This window comes from Lampris incognitus, chromosome 7 (assembly GCF_029633865.1).
Source record: "Lampris incognitus isolate fLamInc1 chromosome 7, fLamInc1.hap2, whole genome shotgun sequence".
NCBI lineage: Eukaryota > Metazoa > Chordata > Actinopteri > Lampriformes > Lampridae > Lampris > Lampris incognitus.
Window position 1 is genome coordinate 33190803 of NC_079217.1, and position 16027 is coordinate 33206829.

General features: G+C 44.4%; 1 protein-coding gene across 1 annotated transcript; it reads right to left on the reverse strand.

Moving 5' to 3' along the window:
* Positions 1 to 48: 48 nt before the first annotated feature.
* On the reverse strand, positions 49 to 15577 carry samsn1a (SAM domain, SH3 domain and nuclear localisation signals 1a). The gene is made up of 8 exons (XM_056283439.1): positions 15442 to 15577; positions 14061 to 14141; positions 13527 to 13655; positions 12649 to 12766; positions 11998 to 12149; positions 11415 to 11627; positions 10813 to 10960; positions 49 to 1068 (listed from the first exon to the last, which is right to left on the reverse strand). The coding sequence occupies exons 1-8, from the start codon at positions 15496 to 15498 to the stop codon at positions 926 to 928; spliced, it is 1041 nt and encodes a 346-aa protein (XP_056139414.1). The 5' UTR covers positions 15499 to 15577; the 3' UTR covers positions 49 to 925.
* Positions 15578 to 16027: the final 450 nt, after the last annotated feature.

The following is a 16027-nucleotide window of genomic DNA, read 5'->3' on the forward strand; positions in this document are numbered from 1 at the left end:
TCATCAGACTCAAATAACTGCACACGTAGCTAGTAATGCGGGTCACTGTTGAGTATCGGCAATATTTATTTATTTAATTGTATGTTTGTGGAGAAAAAAAAACAAAACACATGGAAATGCTGTCATCCACTCACACGTGTGCACGCACACATACACACAATGGCCCATTCAAAAATAATACTGTGATGTCTTGATGAGCCCTGTGATGGACTGGTGGCCTGTCCAGGGTGTCTCCCGACCTGCCGCCCAATGCTTGCTGGGATAGGCTCCAACATCCCGTGACCCCAGTTGGGATAATTGGCTTGGATAATGGAATGGAATGGAATGTCTTGATGAATTACACATTCATCAACAAAGCTTGTCATCAGACAAGTGTTCCTGTTTTAGTTCAAGCAAACAGTCACATTATTTACATTTGTGAAGAAAAAAATGCTGATGCTGGTTGTTGAAGTGAGATCAGCTGTAAGTAAAAGAGACATGTCAAAAAGGTACTTAAGATAAATAAAGGCTTTATATTCAACAAACAATAAACGATTGAGAGGATAATAAATACAAGTGATGATTGAACAGCAAAATCTGATTTTGTCAACCAGATGCAGGTGATAATAACCTAATTCATCAAAGCATATGCAGTGATTACACTCAAAACTACTGGTAATATGTTAAATGTATACCTTACCATTGTTTCTTACATTTTTTTCCCACATCGGATGGTTTGACATGTCAAGTGAAAACTTTCTATGTTACACTTGCTTGCCAACTGCCTGAGCCCCACTGATGAATAAGTAATGCTCGCAGGCCATTTTAGAGTAAACATAAAGAAAAAACAAAACCTACAAACCATTTCAGAAAAAAAAAACAAATTGTTAAGCAAAAATAACCATCTGGGTATCAAGGTATCCATATAAGGGAGCGAAACAAGATATTAAGTCTCAACAGTGTCTTCCTCTTTGGTATTGTCTGAACATTCAGATGGGATGAAGCAGCCCGAGTCCCTCAGACAGTCGCTGTCCTCCTCCTGCACACTTTGGCTGGGTTTGCTCTCCTCCGCCTCCCTGACATCATCACCTGGAGCAACAAGCCAAATGAAATTATAGCAAACATCGTTGCTCAGTGTCATAAGCAAGTTGCCATTTAGATGTACAGCGACATTAAAAAAAAAGTTTTTTTTAAATCTTAAGCAGCTACAAAGCAACTCCCTCGCATGAAATGAACACATCATTAGGAATTTAGCTGATGCATTCATCCATAGAGAGTTACAATAAATGCAAAAACAATACAATCCATGGATGTGTGTGTACCACTACATAAGTGGGAGAGTGAAAGACAGAATAAGATTCAGAGCACCTACAATAGGAAAATAAGACATGGTTCAAAACTAAATCATTTATTCCTGTCAAATATATATATTCAGAGTATAATTTAGAGTAAGCATTTTAGATTAGCTGTTTGTGAGAGGCTTAATAACCTAATCACCAGAATCATTTGTCCCACCAAAATACAGCACAAACCATACCGCTACTTTTTTTCAGCCAAGTAAACATTAAGCATTGACATACACCCTTCCTCTGTTCGTTTGCTCTTTATAGTTTGCTTAGTTGAAATAGGCTACTAATCCTAATCGTAGGAATGTAATTAGGTTGCCACCCTACTGGTCTAATGGAGTTCAGCTTGATTAAATTACTGAAATCTCGTGCCAGTCAACCAGCTTGCCAAGGTCACACTGCAGCCGCTGCCATCTGTCTGATCACACTTCAACACAAACAACACAAATGCTGACCTAAATTCAGCTGGATAAGTTGAGTGTGATTCAATTTTTTAACTCACTCACACACACACACACACACACACACACACACACACACACACACACACACACACACACACACACACATCTTAAAGGCGTGAAACAGCCAATTTTGCTTTTTTTCTGAATCTATAAGAGAAACTGGTTCTGTTTTGACTCAAAGGGCTCTGTGATAAACCTGCAATCTGGTTCAAGATACTAGATTAGAGAAGTACCTCCTGGCCCTTCGTGCGGTTTCTGTCTGACTCACAGGAAATCGCAAAAAAAGTCTTACAACATTCAGGATGTATTTGTGTGTGTGTGTGTGTGTGTGTGTGTGTGTGTGTGTGTGTGTGTGCGTGCGTGCGTGCGTGCAAATAGTATTAATCATTGCTAGTCATACAGTTAACCCTGCATGCGGGAATGTTTTCTGGTAAAATAGTACCTTTTAATTGCTATTAGTGTTGCAAATACACCACCCCCACCCCCAAGTCTTTTCTGTGTAATCTTTACTGGCACACAGGAAAGGATTTTTATTCATCTAATGTGGATGTTTATATTTCCTCTATTTAAACTGAAATGATTACTTTGAATTTGATGGTTACACACAAATAAAAAATACAAGACGTCACAGTGTTAGAATCCACGATACACAACTCTTATTTGGCTGGATGTCCCTGACTGACAGACGGACTGACTGTCTGATGATAACACGACAGGGTCAGGATCGCTGATATGATCATGATTTATGAGGTGAATGCATCATCAATAGGTTAAATCTGAATCCAGTTTCATGAACACTAAATTGTTTGCCATAGGTTAGCAACCATTGTAAGGGGAGTGGTAGAATATCCACATGCCACCTGTGAGACCCAGGTTTGATTCCCAACTGAAGCATGTAGATAGCAAGCAAAAACGATTTCATTCATTTAAGTAGCATTTTTTTTACAAATTGCTTGATAAACGAATCAAGCCTTTTTTTTCTTTTTTTTGCTTTCCACTGTTAATTACCTAATCATATGCATGTTAAGAAACAGGGCGGTTTTAACGGGATATTAACAAAAACATGTATTATTGTTAATTGACTGTGTGAACATGAAAAAAAAAAGTTATACTTCTGATAAAACTTCTACCGGAAGCAAAACCACAGGCCAAAAGTCACGTGACTGACCCAGCACTTGGCGGCGGTAGTCAGGGTGTGCGCTGTTGCACATGTACTCGTTATTTGAGTGCACTGACACAACAGCAGCAGTGGAGACGCACTACAATGTGTAAATGACAACGGAAGGTTGTTTGCACAGACAGTTATACTCTTTGATGAAATGGTTGAAATGTAGAAGAAAGAAACTAAATTATAAACTGATATCGATCCTATTGACACTAGAATCAATCTTCAAGAACGAGAGGTAGTATCGATAATTTGGTCTCGGTCCAACCACCCATAGTTAAACCGCCCCAAATAACATCCATTTTCCAAGCAGCATATCAGCTCCCTCACGCCTCTGGGCGCACGCACTTCCGATGGTCTCACCTTCTGACTCCAATTTAGCGAATTCGGGGGGGGGGGGGGCAGTCGGGGAACCGCCGCAGCCGGGACGCGAATCCACAGGCGACTACGTTAACCAGTCGACTAAAGGGTCCGACCCGTTAGCCAAGGGCCAGCGAGTCTAGTTATCCGTGCACGTTACACTAGGTTCCAGTTGCCGTGGCTCTTGCCTCGCAGAATGGCATTTCATCAAGGGCTCCACTGGGAACAGCGTTTATGACCGTTTGATATTCTTCATACGCGAGGGGTTTAGATCTGAGAAATTCCTCATAGCTGAGAAGTTGAGCGTCGTCATTTTTTAAATCTGCAAGAAAAAATATGTTCCTATCAGCCCAGTGTTGCAGATATAGCGATTTATTCTTTCGGATTATGTATACCAGATAATAAGCATGTTGTGGAGTTAGAAAACAACGAGACAGGAGACGTGAGAGTAGACGTAGTCGAGGTAGTTTACTAGCTCCAACTTAGCATGTCATACATTCGACAACGACACTGAACTGTGAACCGGAAGCGGAAGTGCATTATCTGACCCCTCGCCTCTTCCCTTAAAGGTACACCGTCCTCTTAGGTGAATGTCTCTCGTTATATAGATGTGGGTCACCACACAGCCCCCCCCCCCAGAATTAACCTACACAAAACAATGCAAAACAGCAAAAGTGCAAGTCATGAACATAAAAATAGACTCTACAACAGAACAGTCAATGACATAGTGCAAAGTCACGGGGAAAACAGGTGACGAGTCGGGGGGCGGACCCTGCGGTCATAACAGCTGCGCTTCACAGGAGGGGAAACAGATGGGGCCGAAACCCGGGCCATAGGCGGGGCCGAAGCAGGAACAGAGGCAGGTGCCGGGGCCGACCTAGGAGGGCGCCCCCGCCGCGGGGGTAGGGCCAATTGCATTGGCTCCCCAATGTCCAAGTGAGCGGGCTTGAGACGGTCTATAGCGACCCGCTCCGGCCTGCCCCCCATGTCCACCACAAAGTTCTTATCCCCCGCCTCCAGGACGCGGAAGGGCCCGTCGTATGGGGGCTGCAGCGGGGACCGATGGCTGTCGTGCCTAATGAAGACGTACCTCGCCGATGGCAGATCCTTGGGGACATACGACCGGGGGAGGCAGTGTTGAGACATCGGAACGGGAGCGAAGGCACCGGCAGCGCTCCGGGACGCACTGAGGTGAGAGGCGGCCGACCAGGGAGCCGTAGCATCCGGAAGAAACTCCCCCGGAACCCGCAGGGGCTGGCCATACACCAGCTCAGCGGAGGAGGTCTGGAGGTCTTCCTTCGGGGCCGAACGCAGGCCGAGCATGACCCACGGGAGCCGGTCCATCCAGTCGCAGCCAGTGAGGCTTGCCCGCAGAGCGGCTTTCATGTCCCGATGGAACCGCTCACAAAGTCCGTTGCTCTGCGGGTTGTACGCCGTAGTGCGGTGGATCTTCACCCCCAGGTGCTCAGCGACCGCCGTCCAGAGCTCCGAGGTAAACTGGGAACCCCGGTCGCTCGTGATGTCACCAGGCATGCCGAAACGGGCTACCCAGCAGCCGATGAACGCCCGTGCTACCTCTGCTGCCGTCGTGGAGGACAAGGGAATAGCCTCTGGCCACCTGGTGGCCCTGTCCACAATAGTGAGGAGGAACGTATAACCACGGGAGGGGGGCAGGGGACCCACCAGGTCAACATTGACGTGATCAAACCGCCTCTCTGGAACCACAAACGGCGCCAAAGGGGCCTTGGTATGGCGGTGCACCTTGGCACGTTGGCACGCCACACACGAGCCGGCCCAGGCTCTAACATCCTTACGGAGCCCAGGCCAAACGAACTTGACGCTCACCAGCTTGGTCGAGGCCTTCACTCCTGGGTGGGAAAGGCCATGGACGGTGTCGAAAACTCGGCGCCGCCAGGAAGTAGGCACCAGGGGGCGCGGTTGACCGGTGGAGATGTCACAGAGGAGGGTGGTGTTGGCCGCGTCGAACGTCACGTCCTCCAGCCGTAGCGCCGTAGGGGTCGACCGGTAGTCTTGAACGGTCGCGTCCTTGGCTTGGTCCGCTGCCATAGCGGCGTAGTCGAGTCCCAAGTGAACGGCGTTAACAACCGCCCGTGAAAGGCAGTCGGCGACGAAGTTATCCTTGCCCGACACGTGTTGTATGTCCGTGGTAAACTCGGAAACCGCCGCGAGATGGCGCTGCTGACGCCCAGACCACGGTTCTGAGGTTTTGGCCATACAGAACGTCAGCAGTTTGTGGTCCACGAAAGCGGTGAACTGTCGGCCCTCCAATAGGAACCTAAAGTGTCTGGTTGCGAGGAAGAGACCCAGTAGTTCCCTATCAAAGGTGCTGTATTTGCGCTCGCTCTCACGGAGTTGTTTACTGAAGAACGCCAACGGCTGCCAGCCCCCCCCCCACCCACCCACCCACTGCTCACACATGGCCCCCACGGCGTAGTCGGAGGCATCCGTTGTAAGGGCTATGGGGGCGGCAGGCGACGGGTGAGCTAGCAGCGCAGCGTTGGCCAGCGCGGTCTTGGCGGCCACAAAAGCCTCATCCATCCCCGAAGACCAGTCCAGCTCGTCCTTAGACTTCTTACCCTGCAGGGCCTCATACAGGGGACGCATGATGTGGGCGGCACGGGGCAGGAAACGGTTATAAAAGTTCACCATGCCCCGGAATTCCTGCAGCAACTGTACAGTGCGGGGGCGGGGGAACATGGTGACAGCCACATCACCACATCACTTGTGGAGTGATGTGGTGCCCGAGGAAGGTGATGGACGACTCCCCGAACTGACACTTAGCTGGGTTGATGATGAGGCCGTGTTCGCTGAGCCTGTCGAACAGCTGTCTGAGGTGCGTCATGTGTTCCTCCGCCGACGCGCTGGCCACGAGGATGTCATCTAAGTACACAAACAAAAATGGCATGTCGCGGAGCACAGAATCCATAAGGCGCTGAAACGTCTGCGCCGCCCCTTTAAGGCCGAAAGGCATACGTAAGAACTCAAAGAGCCCAAAGGGTGTGATGACAGCCGTTTTTGGGACATCCAGTGGGTGGACCGGCACTTGGTGATACCCCCGCACTAAGTCGATTTTGGAATAGATGGCAGCGCCCGCCAGGTGGGTAGAGAAATCTTGTATGTGCGGTATGGGGTACCGGTCGGGGGTCGTGGCATTGTTTAGACGACGGTACCCCGCACGGGCGCCAACCCCCGTCGGCCTTAGTAACCATGTGAAGAGGGGAAGCCCACGGGCTGTCAGAACGGCGGACAATGCCGAGGCGCTCCATAGTCGAAAACTCCTCCCTGGCTATTGCGAGCTTGGCCGAGTCGAGGCGTCGGGCCCGGGCGTAAACTGGGGGGCCCACTGTGGTGATATGATGTTCCACGCCGTGCTTGGCCACCGCCGAGGAGAAGGTGGGTGTGGTGAGCTCGGGGAAATTTGCGAGCAGGCATTGGTATGGAACCCCGGTGGAGAGTGTGTTAGCGAAGCACAGCTGCCTCAGAAAAATGTGTGTGAAAAGAAAGGCCGGATCAGCCGATCCCAGCACAGACAGCATTTTTTCCATTAACTCAGATGGTTTGCCGTCGCCGAGGCCATTCAGGGACAGTAAACGGTCTGCCTTCTCCAGCTCCGACAGTTCAAATAGTTTCAGGAGGAATGTCTTTATAGCATCGTACTTGTCAGCAGCTGGCGGAGCTTCCAACAGTGTCATTGCTCGCGCCGTTGTCGATGAGTCTAACGCCGCCACTACGTGGAAGTACTGCGTTGCATCCTGCGTTATCCCTCTCGGCTGGAACACGGCTTCCACATGTTGAAACCACGGCCGTGGATTATGCTGCCAAAAGTCGGGTAGCTTCACAGTAGCGGCGTAAATGCTAGCGTTAGCAATAGCCATGTTGTTAGCACCGGCGTCGGGAGCGGGTACCGCGGCAGCATTATTCCCGGCGTCTTCGTTGTCAGACATATTCGTATTAGTAGTTCGATCACGTCGGGGTCACCAATGTGGCGTTAGAAAACGACGAGACAGGAGACGTGAGAGTAGACGTAGTCGAGGTAGTTTACTAGCTCCAACTTAGCATGTCATACATTCGACAACGACACCGAACTGTGAACCGGAAGCGGAAGTGCATTATCTGACCCCTCGCCTCTTCCCTTAAAGGTACACCGTCCTCTTAGGTGAATGTCTCTCGTTATATAGATGTGGGTCACCACAATGTTTGGAACAATTTCTACAGCAAAAGGAAAATTACTCCACGAGGGAAATTTGGGTGGAACTCCCATTTTTCTAACATTAATTGGGAAATGGTATGGCTTACCCAATATAAATGTGTTATCCCCAGCAAATTGAAAGAAGTGCATTACAAAATTGCACATAATATTTATCCCACCAACAAAACAATCTCAAGATTTGTGGATAGCGATATCAATTGTGTATTCTGTAAAAATGAAGAAGAAACTATTATTAAACATCTATTTTATGAATGTCAGTACACAGCAGGATTCTGGAAAAAAAATTGAGGATTATTTTGTTGCTCAAACCAATTATTAAATTAAGCTGGAAGCCAATGATGTAGTACTATATTATGAAAACAAAAACCAGAAAGTTCAGCAGACTGTCAACTTAGTAATTATCCTGGGGAAATACCATATCCATAAAGCAAAGTTCTCGGGGTCTCGCCCATCATTTGAACCTTTCAGGGTGGAATTCAGCAAGCATTTTCAGTCTCTCCAACGTATAAATAGTAAGAAATGTGTTCATATGATTAGTATGCGAAGATATTTTTTTGAAGAAACTCGAATTTTATGCCTACCTCTGGTCCTCTGCTTGATTGTTTTTTAGTCTTTTTATTTATTTATTTATTTTAATTTTGTTATGCTACATTTACCCTATGTCTTGATATTGATTGTAATGTCGTACTGAGAATGGAGTCATACTCTGTTATATTATCCTTTCTTTATAATGATGCCTTAATATGTTCTGTTTTCGTCTCAATGTTTGTTGAATGTTTGTTGTTGTAATATTTCTTCAATAAAGAGACAGTGGGAGAAAAGAAAAGAAAATACAAAAAATGCTGACATGCTAGGCTTTTTGTCAGGGTATCGTGGGGCGTCCCAGACGCCACATGGCTGTTCTTCAGTTGTGTCACACTACACGAGGTAAAGACGCCCGTTCGTCATCCCCAACGCTCATAATCGGGCCCGACGCTAGAAGTTTGTCGGCGACGACAAAACTGGGCTGAATTCTGGTAGTCTGAGCCCGGCATGACGGCGCTGCCAAGCAAATGGCGTCTCGGTGCTCCGGTGCTATTTGAACGTATTGAAATTAGGCAATATGCATACTTTGGCACAAAATTGGCCCCTTTCCATGCAAATGCGAAACACCAGCGCTAACAGCCACTCGCAGTTAACGTGACAATTACTGGCGTCTTCAGAGAGTTGTTGGTAACTAATGCCCAGAACTAGGGGCGCACGGTATTGGATTTTTGATATGCCGGTATTTTCCAACTCATTTTGACCGATTGCCGATACCGATACAGATATATGTACTGTAACGTGCATGGATAAGTAGACACGTTGGTCCTTGACTAACGGATTGGACCCTTTAGTCGACTGGTTAATGTTGTCGCTTGCGGAGTGGAAGACACGGGTTCGCGTCCCAGTTGTGGCGGTCTCAGGCTGCCCCCTTATTTCGCTACAGTATGTTTCCCCCCCACCTTATTGCAGTTCACATCAAGTATCTCTTGTAGTAGAAACTGAAACTGCTAACCTGATCACAGAAGCCACATCACGCTGCTGATTTCTGTTTTTATAAGGCTGGTCTATTTCTCTCTCTCTCCCTCTACACGCATGGATAAACGGCCCTTCAACAGGCAAATGCAACATAGAACTTTGTATAGAAAACGAGCACAATCTGTTTAAAATAAATACCTCATTGTACCAGAGGCAATGTGATGCAGCAATGCAACATTGCAGGGTTTTAGTTAAAATGATGTAGTTAATTAATTCAGTACCAGTTAAAGCATTTGCCAGTTAACTTATTCATATTTCAAAGTAGCCTGCTTGAAATCTCTTCAGAAGAATCCTCAGAAAACAGGGCTGGGACGCGAACACACACAACAGATGCAGTTAGTGAAGTGGGTAAAAAACAAAAAACAAAACCCACTCAACCCCGCCTGAGTCACGTAGACCTGGCCTACTGCTGACCAGTTCGCATCACATGCGCGTAATTCAAGCGTCATCTTATCGGCCTATCACTGTTAAGAAAATGTAAAAAAATCGGGCCGATGTCGATATTTCATTTTAAAGCCTTTATTGGCCGATACCGATGACGTGCCAATATCATTGTGCATCCCTACCCAGAACTTTCCGGTGATCATGGCTGCAATGATTGTAGCCAGGCAAAGGCATCGTCATGCCAGGCATGCCCGTGAGTGGATATCTTACAGGAGAATATCACTTTTTGATTTAACTGAGACTGAAATCATTCACAGATACAGATTACCAGGTCTAACAATTCTTGCTATACTTGATGACATCAAGGATGACATTGAACCTGCCTACTGTGTTCTTGACACAAAGCCACCATTTATATTTTGCCACATGGATAATTTTAATCAGATGCAAAACAAGTGCCAATTGCACTCATCTTCAAAACTTTATGGGTGTGGTTGCGCTGTAATATCATTAGTGCAATATCTTCTGCGAATCAGACCTTGAGATAGGTTGTAAGCTATGAGCAATTCATGGCGCTATCAGTTGCCACAATCCATTCTTCGTGATTTCGCCTGTCAATACAGAGTGAGTCTTCACGAAACGACAGACATCCACAGATAGAAACAGATGAATGAGGAGGGGAGTTAACAGATAATTAGAATAGGTATACTTACAATTAAATTAAGTTCTCTTTCAAATCAAACATCCCAAGATATGAGTGGAAAGTATTGTTCTTGCAACTGCATTTATAGTCTTTTTTTTTTCTTTTTTTTTTACTCGAACGTAGCTTAACCATGTCACGTGGTATGCTACACTTTAACAACAAGTATTGCTGGGACCACTACAGAAATTGCAGATGAACATTTAATATTCAGGAATTCACATTATAGACACTACCACTGACTATTCCTGTAACAAACTGGCCTGAATTTCAAACATTGGCCACACACGGTCCAGCCATACACTAGGTTTTGACCTATTATTGTTTTACATCATTCAGGTGACATGAAACTGGATTTAGTAGAACTGGTATATTAGAAGTACTAGTAGCTACAGCAGCAGTAACTGTAGTAGTAGTTGTAGTTGTAGTCGTAGTAGTAGTGGTAGCGATAGTATCAGTAGTTGTAGAGGTAGTAGTTGTAGTAGTAGCAGTAGTAGTAGTTGTGGTCATGGCAGTGGTAGTTAGTAGTAGTAGTAGTAGTAGTAGTAGTAGTGGCAGTGGTAGAGCAGCAGTAGTGGTAGTAATAGTAGTAGTAACAGTAGTAGCATTAGTATGATACGTACCCTCTATGTAACGGTAGTCAGCAGCAGCAAGCAGTCTGCGTCTGTGCTCGGGGTCTTTGACATTCAGTTCCACCAGGTGTTTCTCCTGCAGGTGCATCAGGTCCTCCACTGTCTGGTAGCCATTTAGGAGCAAGGCTGAGGCATATTCCTGCAAGAGAGCATTGGTTTGTTCATGACCATCACATAATTAACACATATATGCATGACCAATCTTGTTTTCGGGTGACATCCAAACCAAGATTACTCAAGGGTCACTGTTTGAAAGAGAAAGCTATGTTAATGTTTTGTTAGGTTTTTTCTTTTATTCCTGTCTCTTTTAGGTCTGCATAATTTGAATGTGTCACTTAGTGCTTTAGTGTTTAGCTAAGTTCCAAAACTGGGTCATATAACTACAAGTATTCTTAGTGTTTGGGTTCTGCTTGGAGTATCAGCTAGGGTTGTTTATACATCTCATTTGTACAATTCAAATGGTGTCAGCTAAAGTTTTCTGATGCTCATTATGGTGTGTTGTATGGGGAACGCCCCCTGCCAATAGTTAAATAAACAAAAACAAAAAAAACAAAAAACAAAGAAGTCTGCATAAAAAAGCATGCTGTCCTCACCTCGAGGTGCAAGCGCTCCAGTAGCTCCAGCAGTGTTTTGGGCCGAGGTCTTTTGCACAGCTTCTGCTGTCGGATTTTTGGGGCCTCCTCCTCTTGTGTCTTCTCAACTAGAACATCTACGTAGATGAACTTGAAGTTGCCTACTTTGTTGTTCAGCATGCCCATCCAGATGCCCATGGGAGGCTTGCTGATAATATTGATAATGTCACCCACCTGGGAGAAAATATAGAGATATATCATGGTCGAACATGATCTGCAGATTTATCTACCATCCAGCTTGTCCACGTACTTTAAGAATTATCCCATATATATATATCAAAAATATCAATTCTTTTTTAAATCAGCTCTGGCATGTTGCTCTTTTGTTTGAGGGAAATGCCATGTTGTGATGTTTAGTCCAAACTTTACTAACGCTATTTAATCCAGATAAATGGTTTTGATTTTAAAAGATCCGACAAATATCCATTTACATTATGATGATGACATTGAATATGAAAAACTCTTGGATCTGGATTCATTTCAGTTCTGGTCCTTTGCTGAGGTGACACTGGAACGACATTGTTTTACGGGTCTATACTCATACCTTGAGTTTGAGGGAGTCTGTGTCATACGGGCTGGGGACAAAGTCTGTGTGCACACGGGCTCTGCCGCAGAACTTTCCATTGTATGAACCGTCCTCCTCCAGTCTCAGACTGTCCCTCTGACTCGAACCATTATACTCACCGATCACACCGCCTAAACCAGCAAATACAAAATCAACATGGTGTGATTTCACATGTTAATATGGGCGTTAACCTCGTATGACTGCATTGTATTTTTGATGTTGTATTTGTGTGTGTGTGTGTGTGTGAGAGAGAGAGAGAGAGAGAGAGAGAGAGAGAGAGAGAGAGAGAGAGAGAGAGAGAGAGAGAGAGAGAGAGAGAGAGAGAGAGAGCGTGAGCGTGAGCGAGAGCGAGAGAGTGTTGAATCAAGCATTATTTAGAATTTAATATTATCTTCTCTTAATCTCCTCGGTTAGTTTCAGTTTATCACATAAGAACAATTCAGACAGAGACAATATGTAACTTACAGAAAAATATCATAAATTGACGTTCACACCTTTGCTAAAGTTTCTGTACTTGTAATTCATTGTGAAGTCCTACACAGCAAACCAAGCCCACCAGGGGCCTGCGTAGGGTGCAGAGTGTTTGTAGGACGAGCTGCGGGCCGGTGTGTGCAGCATATGGACACTTACTGTAGGAGCTCTGGCCGCTGTACAGGCTCTCTAAGGAGCTTCTGGTCTTTGCAGAGCCTTTTTCTTCTGGTGGTCCACTGTCTGTTTCCCCCTCGGGGTCATGGTCTATGTCCTCCCCCTGAGAGGAACAACAGGGATTAATACACAATACAAATCCTGAGTGCACAAAATATCAGTTACACCTGCTCTTTACATCATTTCATCACATATCAATAGACTCCAAGGTGGTTTGTCATCTGGGTGCTAACCAACCAGCAATATTTTGGAAATACTGAAATGGTGAAGTCTGTTATAATACTGTGTGATGGGATCTGAGATGAAATGCAAACAGAGAGAAGCCATTAAATTAAGTAGAGCCGGTGAACCTGACTTGACCTAGCTGATTTGACCTTTGTTAAATAATTTTCATAAATGAGATTTAAGGTGAAATGGAATTAAGGATTTTTTTTTTAATCTCGAGACTTCAATATGCACTGAATCTAGGATATCTTAAAGCCATTTCACAAACCCTGCCATGACAAATACTAATACCAGTGTTTAGCATCACGGTTTTAAAGTCGCTGAATCCAGATTTATCTTAAGGTTACATCTAAATGTGTCGGCTGTTTGTTACACGGTGGCTTCATCTTCCTATCTCTGATCTCTTGAGCAGGTACATGTTCCATGGACTGATTGTCTGTTTTGTATCATTTCCGAGAGAGTGGGTTCATGAGAGATGATAGTATCTGGTAAAAGAGAAAAACAGTTGAGGCTTGCTCTATCTGACGCTGTGGAACGTCCTCCTGCATAGTGAATTAATAAGAGGGGGCAGGCTTACATGCGTGTGTGTGTGTGTGTGTACGTGTGCACGTGCGCACATGCATCTTCCGAAGACTCACAGTTTCCACTGTGAAGGATTTGGCATGCTTTTTGCCCATCCTCCTGCGCATCGTCAAAGAAATAACCTTCATTTTCTTGCCAAGTCCAGCTGGTTTGCTTTGGTCCAAAGTCTCACTCTCCTCTGTAACCTAAACATAAAATGCATGCGTGCTTTATTCAAACTCACCACCAGATTTATACAGGAATCATCTCATTTTGTGGCAAAAAAGTGTGAACTACACAACTTAAGCACTTGGCTAAATTAATCTTTTGTAAGTGTGTGTGTGTGTGTGTGTGTGTTAACATGGCCCAGTAGGAGCTGAATTCATGGTTATATATATATATATATATATATATATATATATATATAGTAACTTGTTTTCCAGAATATCCTTATACTTAGTGTTTTATACATATTTAAATACTGAAAAAAGATTAAACAAAGCTGCAATTCCAGAACTCAATTCGATAAAAGGACAAAAAAAAAAAAAACCAAACAAATAAAACAACTTTAGAAATACTGAAGTAATGTAGTGCTGTAATGAAGTACAAACCATTTTAATTCCATGTTCATTTGCTTTGGCTGGAGATGGTTGAGTCCTGAGCCCCTCAAACCGACCAAAACTAGTGGAGCGCTGTAGATAGAGAATAAGAGACATGATGAGGAGATTCTCCTCCCTCCCTACCCAACCTCTTCAGAGGCCGGTATGATGCTGGGCTTATTCCTGTTGGAAAGTCTGCCTCATAATATTCAAATTTTATAGGTAAAACTGGCAATGGTCCATAGCTTCCAGTTGGACTGAGATTTGGTCCGTCTATTTTAATGAAAGCACAAAAACCCTCAAAAGCCTCCCATCAAAAACATGCGACATTCAAATGCATGAGATCATGTTCTCTGACTTTTATGAGAGCATATTAAATAACCTTTTTAGAAGCACACACTAAAGACAATATGTGGGTCATTCAATGTTGGCAGGGAAACAAATGTCCTATTCCGTATGGGCCTGCCCAGTTTTGACAGGCTAAAACGTGCTGTCCTCCAACACTGACATCACACAACACACAGGAAACACAGCAGACCCGCCCTCTTTTCCAAATCACGTGGTCCAATTTTTCATAAACCTAAAACTAGTTCTAATCTTCTCAACCCTCCCACGTCATTGCATCTGCAGAACATCAAAATAATTATATAAATGAATAATCCCTGGAAATCCCAGCTAAACATGAAGTCCTTGGTCCTAGAGAGAGCCCGCTTTGGCTCGATGTAATGTGACGTTCACATCGTACAGACTCAGCCTGATTCTTCTGCTCTATAACCAAGAAACACTTACACAGAAGAGAAGGGTTTCTCTCTAGAACGCTACATTTTCTCATTTACTCCTAACTGCATTACTTGCTGAATATAATATTATCATTGCTGATGTACAGTATTGCTGATTTGTCATCCTTATTGTTTTTTTGTTTTGTTTTGGTTTTTTTGTGTTGGCCTTGTTTTTACTATTTCGCATGTATGTAATAAAAATCAACAAAAAAAAGAACAAAAAACCCACCAGATATATTTGGAGGGAAATAATTACCTAATGCTCATTCTCCATTATTTTAATGTGCATTGAATGTCCCACAAAATACAAATGATTGCATCCAAATGCAGCTTTTTCGTTTATCAAAGGTTAAATTGGGCTAGCAAATCACTTCAGTAATCCAACAGGAGTTGTGCAGGATTTAAAGCCATTGTTTGTTTAAGTGGGTGTCAAATATATTTTAGTTTTGAATGCAACTCAGTGTTTTCTTGATAATAATAGTTTTTTTTTTGTGTGTGTGGAGGAAGTCAGCATATGCTGAAGACAGAATACGTTTCGCTTCCTGCGGTACAACGCATCGTCCACTCGTACATGTTCAGCAGCAGACTCATATTATACTTAAATGTTCACCTACCTTTGGTTTGCTGTTTTTTGGTTTGTCTGAGACATTTGAGGCGGCCCTCTGTAACATATTGTGTCCTGTTTTGGGGGTTTTCTTTTAAACTGTCAGCCCTGGCTCGTTTCTGTGCTCTGCCCGGCTCCGCTCGCTGACACCACAGTGTTAAAGTGGCTGACGAGCTGACGGGCAGGCCCATTTCCTCAAAACAGGCAGGATGTGAGGCAATCGACATTCTGTCTATGATCACAGTATCGGTTTCAGAGGGGAAAAATACAAGGTGCTTAAGTGAGCATTTTGTGGCATGTCTGTGAAAAGATCCAAATTCATATCCAGGAACTGCTTTCGTCAAAGTTTTTTTATACACATTACATTTTTGTTTTGTTTTGTTTTTTGTTTTTTTGTTGTTTTTTTTGGGGGGGGGGTTCACCCTTATTGAAAGTTGATCTGCTTATTTTAGTGGTTCAGTCGCACAAAAAACATAACCTAGCAAAACCCAAATGTAGTGAACCTTGACGTGTGTTATGCTTGATTTAACCTCGCTTTCGCCAGTAAACATGCCCATTGAACCTGTTTGTTGTTCTGATACATCTACATAGAAACC

Bases quoted from the DNA above. Each gene is read 5' to 3' on its own strand.
- samsn1a (XM_056283439.1), bottom strand. From the start codon at position 15,498: ATGTTACAGAGGGCCGCCTCAAATGTCTCAGACAAACCAAAAAACAGC. The intron at 12,150-12,648 runs GTAAGTGTCCAT...TTGCTGGTTTAG, and splicing joins CAGCGGCCAGAGCTCCTACA to GCGGTGTGATCGGTGAGTAT. The intron at 1,069-10,812 runs GTACGTATCATA...TTGTTGCTCCAG, and splicing joins TGACTACCGTTACATAGAGG to GTGATGATGTCAGGGAGGCG.